The sequence below is a fragment of the Musca domestica genome, unplaced genomic scaffold (genome assembly GCF_030504385.1).
Source record: "Musca domestica strain aabys unplaced genomic scaffold, Musca_domestica.polishedcontigs.V.1.1 14, whole genome shotgun sequence".
NCBI lineage: Eukaryota > Metazoa > Arthropoda > Insecta > Diptera > Muscidae > Musca > Musca domestica.
Window position 1 is genome coordinate 9,167,068 of NW_026712192.1, and position 12,850 is coordinate 9,179,917.

Here is a 12,850-nt window from a genome sequence, read left to right on the forward strand (position 1 = left end):
GAAAACATTTGTGGGAGCTATATTCAAATCTGAAACGATTTCAATATAATTTGGCAAATTTATTTTTGTTCCAAATTCCGTTATGCATTCAAAATTTGGAGACTGTATTTGTAATCTATCAATAGATATGTGCATATAAAATCTAAACTTTCGGGATGTACCTCTGATTCTGATGCCATATCTCCAGTTCCAAGTGGAATTCCAAAAATTTTATGGCCTATGTTACTTTCAGGCGATGTTGTAGTATACTTGGAAATTTTCAAGAAAATCTCTTCAAACAAACATACAAACATTTTTCTTTTTTATAGATATAGAAGAAGAACATAACCTAGTTCATATTGAAGGGTACAAAAATTCACTCCACCAAACTAAAATTTGTTGCTCTTGTTGGTATTAATAAGGATTAAAAAAAATGTTGACGACGTTGTTATAAAAAAATGATTTTACGAATCAATTTATATACCAGGGCGTCGGTGGTGTAATGGTCAGCATAGTTGCCTTCCAAGCAGTTGATCCGGGTTCGATTCCCGGCCGACGCACACTTTTTGTAGCATATGTAAAATATGCCAACATTTAATATATATTTTTGTATATTCATAGATTCACATTCGGAATAGATTTATGTATGTCCATCCGTCCGTCCGGCTGTCCATGTATTTTTGGATATAAAGTATTTACAGGTCACATTAATTGTCTGATTAAGATGAAATTTTCCATAAATCATTTGTTTGGCCCAAGGACGAACCCTATTGAAATTTGTAATAATCGGGTCAAATTTGGATATAGCTCCCATACAGGGTGAGATGAAAAAACAGCAACCAACTTCAGACTGCTGTCATTTCTAAGCCACTCGTGCGACAGCTGTTAAAATTATTCCAATGACAGCTCATTATATTGTTTACAAGCGTACAAAGGCATTTTGGTGAGAATTTGGCAGAAACAAAGTTATTCGTGATGGAATTCAAGCGTGAATGTTTAATTTCTTTATATTTGGCTGGAAAACCACAAGTGGCTATCGTAAGAGCACTCCAGTATTTAAATGTGAATAAATCTTTCGTGTCTCGTACCATCGCTCGTTACCGTGATACTTGTAGCGTAGCCCGACATCAAGGAAGTGGACGGAAGAAAACAGCAACATCAGCAGAATTGGTTCGAAAAGTAAAGAAGCGACTTGATCCAAACCCTCCTCGCAGTGGCTGAAAAATAGCTGGTGAGCTGAACACATATCGCAGTATTCCATTGGACGAATATTGAAAAATGAGCTCGGGGTAAAGCCCCTGAAATTCCAAAAAGTGCAAGAATTTAAACCGCAACTGAAAGAAAATAGACTCAGAAGAGCTAAAAAGTTGCTTCGCTTGGTCGAAAGTGGTGAACTTCCGAATTTGGTTTTCTCCGATGAGAAAACATTCGTTGTCTAGCAGTTTGTAAACAAACAAAATGATCGTGTTTACTTGCCAAAGAGGCCAGCTGAAAATGTGCACCTTCCAGAACTCAAACGCCGGCCATGGTGATCGTGTGGGCCGCCATAACAGATGTTTGGTCGCTCTCCGTTGGTATTAATCGACTGTGGCATCAGAATAAATGCGAATATTATCGCGAAAGTATTCTGGAGGGTGTACTAAGCCTTGGCCACGCAAACATTTTGTCCGCAGACCTTGAACATTCCAACAGGACTCAGCACCATCGCACTCAGCACGCACCATCCAAGAATGGTTACAAAATTAGGTTCCTCGCTTTCCAGCGCACAATGGCCACCAAATTTTCGGATACCAATCTGTTGGACTATTTTGTTTTGATTAGTTTGGAAAGCAACATGGGCACTAAAAAATACAAAAGTGTCGATCACCTCAAGCAACCGCTTGGCCGGGAATGAGTCAAAATACCGCAGATCAACATTCGGGCAGCGTGTGACGGTTTCATTGGCCATTTTAAGGCCATAATTCGTGCCAATGGTGACCAATTCGAACAAATCTAAACCTATTCTAAAATGTGATTCTATTTCCGACATTTATAGCTTTCATTCAATATAATTTAAAAAAAAAAATTAAAAATCATGGCGTTTGACTTTGTTGTCCAATTTCATAAGTACTGTGCTCAAGTGTGTCATATCAGTCCGAATCAATTACATTTTAGTACACACGGCCAGTTTCAGTCCTTATGTATCCCTGGAGATTTTTGGGAATATGGGTTCGGATTTAGATATGGCTCCCATATATATATATATATTTTGTCCGATTTCAATTTTATTGTTCTCGTCCAAATATAATGGGTTTCGGCACATTTGATCTAATTTAGTTCCGAAATAAGTATTTAGCATTTGGTGAAAATCGGTTCAGATATAGCTATAGCTCCCATACATATGTTTCATTCGATATGGTATTTAGCCTAGAATAATACACTCTAACCCAAGGATTTCCGATAAAAGAGAATCCAGTTTAATGGAAATCGATTAAGTTATAGCTTTTATAGGTTACCTAAAAAGTATTTCAATTTTTAACCCCTGTAAAGCCTTAATACGCAAATTAACACCTAAATTGCCAAAGTTTATTTGCAAACGAGACTTTATGATAGTATTGGGTATCATAAAGTCGACTCCATTCGACTTTTGTCTTTCCTTCCTGGTTTATTTTTTTACGATTTTGTATTTGCACAGGAAGCACTCTTGGAATTTGCAATGCATTAATCATCAGCTGCGGTGTCCGAGTGGTTAAGGAGATGGACTTGAAATCCATTGGGTTCTACCCGCACAGGTTCGAATCCTATCCGCAGCGAAAATACTTTTTGAAATGTAAAGCTCTTTCAAAAGTTATTGGCCTAGATGAGCTTCTTGATATAGATCCCAATATTCGATAATTGGCAAATTTTAAAGATTAATCATTGGCAGAGGCTAAGAATCACCGAGAATCAACGTCTAGACGAAGCGGCTGAATATAGAATCTTGAAATTTTGCACGAGGGTCAGTCTTGGTGGTAAGGTTTTTGCAAATTCATATTAAAAGAGTGCGAAGAGTACTAAAATGTACTAAAAACAAGTTTGCCGACAGATTTATACCTTCGGCCTATGTTCGAGTATTTAAATATATCTTGCCTTGCGTTATGATTAATGTGATATAAATATTGCGACGTGCCAGTTATGAACTATATCGTCATCTTCCTTCACTTTATATGAGATATGTGATAATTTTTAGAACATTTATACTTCTTCTAATTCTGATAAAAATATTGATGTGGGCAAGATTACAATAATTACGATAAATCTCATATTCATATAATGCTACTGGTTGAGAGAAATATTTAGATATAGAAAGTTGTTTTGTTTTTCAAAGTATTGAACCCTATGTTGGGGAGATTACAGAAGAAATGGTCCGATCTCTATCATATTTATAACAGATCTTGTGTTGATGGAAATATTGAGATGTGTCAAGTCTGAATTTAATCGAATGTTAATTTCACGTTCTATGAGAGTCATGGATATTAAAAGTTTTGAGCCTTTGTAAGGGAGGTAACAGAAGGAGTGGACCGATATAATCCATCTTCCCAACAGATCTTGTGTTAGTAGAAATAATGGTATGTGTGAAATATAAAGAGAATCAGTTTATTTCGGATTTTATTTTTTGGTTTTTCAAAATGTTGACCCTTTGTGTGGGAGGTACCAGAAGGGATGATGCATTCTCTCCCGTCTTTTTAACAGATCCTGTGTTAATAGAAATATTCAGATGTGCCAAGTATGGAATCGGATATTATTTTGCCTTTTAAAAATTGAATGAATATTCAAAATTTCGAGCTTTTGTGGGGGAGGTACCAGAAGAAGTGGTCTGATATATTCCATTTTAACACCAGACCTTGGGATTATGAAAATATTGGAATGTGAGAAATTTGAAGACAATCGGACTCTTACATCACATTATATAAGAGTTAGTAATTATTAGTAATTATTCCAAGTTTTGACTCTTTGTGGGGGAGGTACTTGATAGAGGGGACCGATAATGTCCATTTTCGCACCTGACTTAGCACTGACGCAAATATTTGGATTCATAAAATTGAAGCAAAATCGGATTATCGTTTCTCTTTCTGTGCAGAAAATGTATATTTTTGAAAATTTTGACCTTTTCTGGGGGATGTACCAGAAGGGTTGGACCGATATTGCCCATCTCCGAACTCGATCTAAGTTTGGCAAAAATATGACGATGTACCAAGTTTGGACCAAATCGGATACTCCTCCAAGAGTTAACGTGCGCACCAGCCAGACGGACGGGCGGACGAATGGACATCGCTAGATCGAATCCAAATGTCCCGAAATGGATTTGGCCCAAAGGGACCTAGGGTCTAAAACCGTTATTTCGACTAGGTACGTTTTGACCGTTTCAAATGATATATACCCAATCTAGGCATATGGCTGAGGGTATATTTAATTACTTTGTATTGAGCTGAAATTCTGAAATTTGGGATGAGAGTCACTGATGGAGAGCCGAATTTGAAACAATTCTGGTGAATAATGACGCTAACATCATCAAAATACCGAATATCGGGGGATACCGTTATATGGCGGTATACGAAGACGTGGATCTGCTCAGACAATTTTCTATTATAGGCTGCAGTATCCTTTACGAACTTCAAATACCAAATTTAAAACATTTCCGGTAAATAATGTCGTTAAAATCACCAAAATACCAAAAAGAGGTACCATCATATAGGGGCTATACCAAAACGTGAACCTACATGACCCATTTTCAATACCAAAAGTCCTGCAGACATAATACACATTTGAGTAAAATTTTATCAACCTACTTCATTTTTTTCGAAAGCTAAATCGACATAGAATTTTATGGTGATCAAGAATATATATACTTTGTGGGGTCTAAAATGCTTATTTCGAGGAGTTACGACCGGAAGGACAAAATTAATATAACCTCCATAGTATGGTGGAGGGTGTAAAAAAAGATCAAGAAGAAGTGTCTTTGTTGACTCGCCTGAGGTTCTTCGAAAATAATCCTCGTGTGTTTATCGGCAATAATGCCAACGACACTGTAAACCACTTATGCCTGTCCTAAATGGAGAATCCCGATTTGCTTTTCATCTACCGACTTTATTGGCGCTACCGATAGATAACTTCAACAACAAACATAAATTAGTCATCAATAGTCGTTTTTTTAGTATCCAAAAATAGTTACTCATTTGTGTCCCGAAATTAATGTCGGAACTGTTAAACTCATATTAAAATATAGGACCGGCCAAGGTTGGCGCCTTGCTTAGGCTATCAAATTTCTACACAGCACCCGTTTTTCCTTGTATTTAATAGCTGAAGTGGAAAGCCAGCATTAGGTGGAAGGAAAAAAACAAATGAACCTCCCCTTACTTTTGAGGTTATTTTATTTTAAAAAGGTGGGCTCTCTTAGCCATTGACACAAGCAGAATGCTTACAATTTCAAGAATATCCCGTATTTAAGACTATTTTTAAAAACCAAAAACCAAAGAAATCTCAAATGATTTGCATAATTGTATACCACTTAATGTTTCATTTAAATATTCGACTAATTTGAAACTTTCACCTATTTCGATTCTTTTAGTTCCTGCTTTAGAATATTTTAATTAAGAGAAGCTTCAATTCGCATTGCCGTTCTTGTTTTGACAAATAAATAGTTGCGTCATTTTGTAAATTAGAAATCTCAATTTGTAATGTACCAAATTCTTAATGATTATAAATGACAGACATATTGGCCTTTTCAAAATGAAATACGTAATCTTCTACAAATTGAATTACGACCGAAAGCGTTTTTTTGTTAGGTTTTTTAAAACGTGACCAGCTTCTTTTTTATGGAGGTTTAGTATTTTGTTTTTTGTTATTAATTCATCTTCTTGTCGTCTAAAATATTTAATAGACATTAATAATTCTGTATAGATATTTCGATGATGGCTTTCTTAATTTTTCGAAACGGATTTTAATAATTTAAGCTTTCATCTTTGGCTTTAAATAAATATGTTATTTTATTTAAAACATACGGGGCATATTAATACCCTACAGCGGAATTCTTTGTCTATTAGTTCAGTGACATAGATGTGTGTTCTTATTGTAGTTTATTCTTGAACTTCGAGATTTTTAAAGGCTGAATATGTCGTATTTAGATGTGCTAAAAATCATCCAATTTTTCTGATATTACATATCTGGTCAAATCGGATGAAGATATATATTTTGGAACTTTATCCAATATTTTAACCCCTATTTTTGGGGTGAATATGATATCTGGTAGTACATACTACGAATGTGAGGGACTTAAACCCATATTTAAAGGAAGAACAGATTTTCACCAAATTTGAAGAACTTACTGCTGAGTTGAATTCAATCGCATGTGCCGAAATCCATCCCATTTGGAAGAATGTTACACAAATGGCACACAATAAAATTGAAATCGGACGAAATTATATATGAAAGCTATTTCTAAATCTGAACCGTTATTCAACAAAGCTGCCAGACATACTTCTGGACTATGGCAGTGTTTGCTAAAATTCATTTGATTCGGACTGATATTACGCATTTGGTGCACAATGAAATCGAACGTCACTATATATGGGAGCTATATCCAAATTTTATGCGATTATCACCAATTTCAATCGGGTTCGTCCTTGGGGCAAACAAATTTTGTTTGCGATATTTCATCTCATCGGATAATAATTCAATTCAAGGCAAAAATACATGGACGGATATATGCATAAATCATAATATGCATAAATCTACTCAGAAAGTGACTCTAGGAAGATCCCATTTCTTTCTCCCTGTGACAAACAAAAGCGCAAAGACATAATACCCATACCACTATGTGGTGCAGGGTATAAAAATTCAGACCTCTGTCCAATATTAACGATTCCACAAAAAGTACTCCTAAGTAAATGGCTTCTCCTCCGATTTTTATACCCTCCACCATACTATGGAGGGTATATTAACTTTGTCATTCCGTTTGTAACTCCTCGAAGTACTCATGCCAGCGATGTCCGTCTGTCTGTGTGTCTGTTTGTCCGTCTGTCTGTTGTTATCACGTTATCTTTCGAATGAATTGAGGTAGAAAGCCAAAATTGTGCACATGTTTATTTTGCCAGTAGGCAGGTTAAGTTAAGTAAATGGGTCATGTAGGTCCACGTTTTGATATAGCCACCGTATAACGGTACCTACCAAACCCATATACGCTATATCAGTGCCTCCCTATATTGGGTATATTTTGACGATTCTAGGTACAATACTCACCGAAATTGTTTGAGATGTCGTATTCGAAGTTTGAAATGGATACTACAGCCTACATCAGAAAATTGTTTGTGCCAGGTCCACGTCTTCGTATAGCCCCCATGTAACGGTACCTTCCAATATTCGGTATTTTGATGATCTTAGCTTCATTATTCACCGAAGTAGTTTCAAATTACATATTTAGAGTTCGTAATGAGAACTACGGTCCGTGACAGAAGATTGTCTATGTAGGTCTAGGCCTTCGTATAGGCCCCATATATCAGTACCTTCCTATATTCGGTATTTTGACGATTTTAGGTAAAATACTCAGCAACATTTTTTGAGATGTCGTATTTGAAGCTCGTAATGGATGCTACAGCTTATGACAGAAAATTGTCTATGCAGGTCCAGGTCTTCGTATAGCTCCGATATAACGGTACCCGCCTATATACGGTATTTTGATGATTTTTTTTATAACGGGTAACGGCTTATAACAAACAATGTCTATGTAGGTCCACGTAGTATATACCCTAATATAAGGGCTATATTTGCTATTTTTAAGATTTTAACTGAAATTTTAACGGATTTTATTGTTTGAAAATTTCCATATTCGTTCCAAATGGTGGAGGGTATTCAAAGTTTGGCCCGGCCGAACTTACTGCCTTTTAACTTGTTTTTTTTTTTTATTTTTTTTCCAGAGTAAGAATTTCCCCTCGGGGACAGACACAGGTACCCGGATATTTGAACGGATCCCGAGAGAGACCCGGATCTACAAAAACGATATGGATAATATAGATATAATTTGAAAGCTAAATTTGAAAGCTATCCAACATGATGGCGGTTCGGAAGTCATATAAAAATTATCGGTTTTTTAGATCCAAACTCTTTAAAAATCCCCCAAAGGTCCCATGCCAGGAGTCCACGAAATATATGCCTAATTTTAGTGGATAGGTTTTTTCATTATCCATATTGGTTTTATAGATTCGGGTCTAACTCGGGTCTTGGACCCAGACCTTCGGGAAGAATATCCGGGTATCCAGGTCCGTCCCCCAAGAAAATTGCATCCCCGGAGTCAGGGTACAAGTACCTACATCTGGAAAAAAATTAAAAAAAATCTGACAGGTTTTACTAAAGTACTGTTGTTCCATATTATTCCGCTTATGCCCAGTCGATTGATCTATAATAGGATTTTGTTGGCGTCGAGTCGCACAAAAACAAATCTATCATCTGAATAAAAAAACCAAGTGATAACCTAATACCATTTGTAATGGTGGTGTAGGGTAAAGAAATGGTCCTTCTCATGCGAGAGCATGAATCATTAAAAATATTTTTTATTTATAATTTGATCAAAATAAAATAAGTTTTCGGTGCAGGAAGTCAAGTTTCGAGACGACAAATTATGGCATGTTATAAACAAATTGCGAATCCGTGTGAATTGAATAGGCCTGTTTTCGTTTTACTATAGGGTGCCATAAAAAGTCACAAAAACACACTCAGTCAGTGAACTCTGGCCTGGTGTTGGTGAAATAAACTAGTCTAAGAACATGCTCTGGCCGATGGTGGTGGTGCTGCTGGAAATGTGATAACATTAGGCGTAGCTGTCTGTCAGGCAAAACAAATGAAGTTTTGTTTTAATAAGTTCTAAATCTCAATATAGAATGGACTTTCGGCTAATGTTCTTAATTAATATGGATATAAATATTTATTTGTTTTTATTATTATTTTTTTTTTTTGGCTTGTGTTTATTTCTGGGCTACCGATTGTTCGATTCTTTGATGGTTTTTTAAGTTTGATTTTACAAAAGCTGTCTTGCATGTTGTTGGTTTTTTTTTTCTGAGATGATGCTCCGGCTTTGTTGGTTGAATGTTGGTGGATTCTTATGCTGAATTAATGTATGGCATCAAAGCTTAGTTTATGTTACGTTCGAATTCTTATCTCAGTCAAAGTTTCTATTCTGTTCAGAATCGTGTATAAATACTTACGTCTGGTGACATCAAGAAAGCCAGTTCGGGATTAATAGTCTTGGGATAAGCATTGAAAAATAATTTTGAAAATGGTAAGCTATTATTTATTAATTATTAATTGTGTGAAGGATGTGTTCTCATAAAACATGGCAATTGCAAGTCATTCATTAAAAAAAAAATCAAAGTTTGGTAACATTCAAAAGGATGAGAAGGAGGCAAAACCAAGTGTTTTCGTTTAATCCACACAGACATACGATCCAACAATTTTTCCTTTAACCCCAATTTCGATCTAATTTTAAAAAAATCATTTTCCTTTCCAGAAATTCGCCATTGTTGCCTTGGCCCTGTTGGGTGTTGTTGCTGCCGATGTCAGCCATTTGAATAACGAATATCTTCCCCCTCATATGGCTGCCTTGGCCCACAAACATTTCGAATATGCTGAACAGAGTCAGGAAATTCCACAAGCTCAATCCGTCAAACATGTTTCCGTCTCTGTGCACCATGAAGTTCAGGCCCCACAACAACAATACTACACTGGTTTAGTTCACCATGCCGAACAGGAAGAAGCCGCTGCTGTCGAAGAAACCCAACCAGAACCCGAACAACAATACTACACCGGTTTGGTCTACAAGCCCGAACAAGAACAAGAAGAGGAAGCTGTATCCAATTCTGTTGTCGAAGAAGTCCAACAAGAACCCGAACAACAATACTATACCGGTTTGGTTTACAAACCCGAACAGGAAGAGGCCACCTCTACCAATGTTGTTGAAGAAACTGAGCAGCAACAATATTATACCGGTGCCGTCATTAATGAAGCTGAACAGCAATCCGAACCTGAAGCTGAAGAAGTTGCTGCTGAACCTGAAGTTGTTCCCGGTTCCGATGATTTTACCCAGCAACAAGCTGAATACTACACCTCGGTCAGCCATCAACAAGAAGCAGCCCATGCCCAAGTTGTACCCGGTTCGGATCATTTCACCCAACAACAGGCTTCCTACTATACCTCTGTGAGCCACAAGGGCGCCAGTGTCAGCTCTAGTGCTAGTGCTTCCAGCGGTATTGATACTAAATACGGTTCCAATGGAGGTTATGTTTATTAAATTTAGAAACTAGATAGATAACAGGACTAAAGAAATAAGTTAGGATAGAGAAAAAAAAATTAAAAATAAACGTTTTATAATGTTTTAGTAAAATTATGTAATTTTGATTACAATCTCCAATGACGTACTTATGTATAAATGTCTTCAGGTGGACGTATTCTTGCAGAAGGAACCCACTCTTGGTATTCTAAACTTTTGAGTTGTATGTTTTTGTGCAGTTTTTGGTTACATGTAAAAGGAAACAACATGGACTTATAGTTCCGTTGGGTTATCTGCTTAGATTGACTCTCATATTCGATGAATGCGTGTCCATTCCTTAAGGGTAGCATTTACTAGCATTTATAGTTTGAGAGAGACGAGAGACAATCGCTCCTTAGCAAGACCTACGTCCAAGACATATTTCAACGCAAGCAGGTAGTAACTTTGACTTATGAAGCATCTAATGAAAAGTCGGGCGGGGCCGACTATATGATACCTTACACCACTGTGTATACTTAAAAGGAGGATATATAGGAGGCATATCTAATTCTGAATCGATTTTGACTAAATTTGATGGAGATATTTTAATACTTTATGTCAAATTATTGGCGAAGGATTATATTAAAAAATTATATGTAGGAACCGATCTCCACAAAATGGAGACGTACGTCCCAAAATTCACCCTATTTGGGCTGATATTAGCTATTATTTGCACAATGAATCAAAAATCGGGTTATGGATATATGTGGGAGCTATATTCAAATCTTAGTCGTTCTCGATAAAATTTGGCAAAGGTATTTCCGAGCTTTATAAGCTATCTGGTACCAAATGTCATTGTTGTCGAATGCATATTACGAATGTGAGAGATTTAGCTACCATTCGGTCGGATGTGCCAAAATACAGGTCATTTGGACTGATATTGGTCATTTGGTGCACAATTAACCCGAAATCGGTTGCAGATATATATGGGAGCTATATCCAAATCTGAACCGATCTTGATAAAATTTGACAGAGGTATTTCTGGGTTGTATCTGATATCTGGAACAAATATTATTTTTATCGAGTGTAAATTATGAATGTGAGGGACTTAAACACCCAATCGGATGAAACATTTATATGGGAGCTATAGCAATATCTGGACCGATTTACTACAAATTTGATGTACTTGCTTCTAGACTGAATTCTGTGGGATGTACCAAAATTCAGGTCATTGGTGCTTATATTGGTCATTTGGTGCACAATTAACACGAATTCGGTTAAATATATATGGGAGAAATCTGATCCGATTATCACCAATTTAAATGGGCTTCGTCTTCGGGCCAAAAAATGTTGTTTGCAAAATTTTATCTAAATCGGATAATAAATAAGACCTGCATTTTGTTCACAAGAATACATGGACTGACTGACGTGCATAAATCGACTTAGAAAGTGATTCTATGAATACCCTCAAAAGTAACTATGGGTCTATCTCGCTTCCTTATCCCTGTTGCAAACCAATGCACAAAGACATAATACCCCTACCACTATGTGGTGTAGGGTATAAAAACAAGAAAAAAAGAGGCACTAAAGCTCGGCCGGGCCGAATTTTTATTTCATTTGGAAGGAACTGGAAAAACTTTAAAAAATTTCCACGCAAAATACCGTTTAAATGAAAACCCTTATATGAAGGCTATAAATAGACGATGATCTGTGTTTGTTTTTGTCATAGGATAAAATAATCGTTAGGATCTTCAAATAAAAATAATAAAGTCGCTAATATCAACAAAACACCGAAAACAGAGAGCACCGTCATATGTGGGGTATACGAAGACGTGAACCTGCATAGACAATTTTCTGCCATACGTTGAATTATTCATGACGAACTTCAAATACGAAATTTGAAACAATACTGGTGAATAACGTCCCTCTAATAATCAAAATACCGAATATTGAGAGGTACCGTTATATGGGGGTTATACGAAAACGTGGACCGACTTTTAAGAACTTAACCTGCCTATTGGCAAAATACACATGTATGCAGAATGTTAGCCTTCTATCGCAATTCGTTCCATAGATAGCGGGATAACAACAGACAGACACACAGACGTCAATAAATCAAGTATGAATTCTACGCTGATCAAGAATATATATACTTTGTTGGGTCTGACATGAGTATTTCGAGGAAGTTAAAAACGGTATGACAAGGTTAATACGCCATCCATGTCATGGTGGAAGGTAAAACATTTTTTGAAAAATTTCTAGGAGATTCAAACATTTTTTTACCCTCCACAATGGTGGTGCACGATTTTATGTATTTTGAAAATTAGCAATTATTTGGTACTTGCTCTGTAGAAATAATGCAAAATCGGTCCGCATGTTGGTATCGTCCTATTTATTGGTGTTCATCATAATAATAAAATACAAAACAAGTAAGCAAAAGCTATAGTCGTGCGGGGCCGACCATGTGATACCTTATAGCCCTTTAATATTATGGAAGCTCTCTTAGGCCCGAATCCATTATATGTTTGAAACAATTTACTGCTGCATGGTTCTGCAAAAATGTTTTTGACAGGCGGCATTTGCCCTATATATACACTTTCTTCCATGCTGAAAGGT

At 36.4% G+C, this 12,850-nt stretch overlaps 1 protein-coding gene and 2 non-coding genes across 3 annotated transcripts; all 3 read left to right on the forward strand.

Moving 5' to 3' along the window:
* The first annotated feature begins 467 nt into the window (after nt 1–467).
* On the forward strand, nt 468–539 carry TRNAG-UCC (transfer RNA glycine (anticodon UCC)). Its single transcript has one exon. It is a non-coding gene; the product is annotated as a tRNA-Gly (tRNA).
* Nucleotides 540–2,689: 2,150 nt separating this feature from the next.
* Nucleotides 2,690–2,771, forward strand: TRNAS-UGA (transfer RNA serine (anticodon UGA)). Its single transcript has one exon. It is a non-coding gene; the product is annotated as a tRNA-Ser (tRNA).
* Nucleotides 2,772–9,151: 6,380 nt separating this feature from the next.
* LOC105261696 (involucrin) lies at nt 9,152–10,346 on the forward strand. The gene is made up of 2 exons (XM_011293339.3): nt 9,152–9,268; nt 9,497–10,346. Exons 1-2 carry the CDS (start codon nt 9,266–9,268, stop codon nt 10,274–10,276), a joined length of 783 nt encoding a protein of 260 aa, XP_011291641.1. The 5' UTR covers nt 9,152–9,265; the 3' UTR covers nt 10,277–10,346.
* Nucleotides 10,347–12,850: the final 2,504 nt, after the last annotated feature.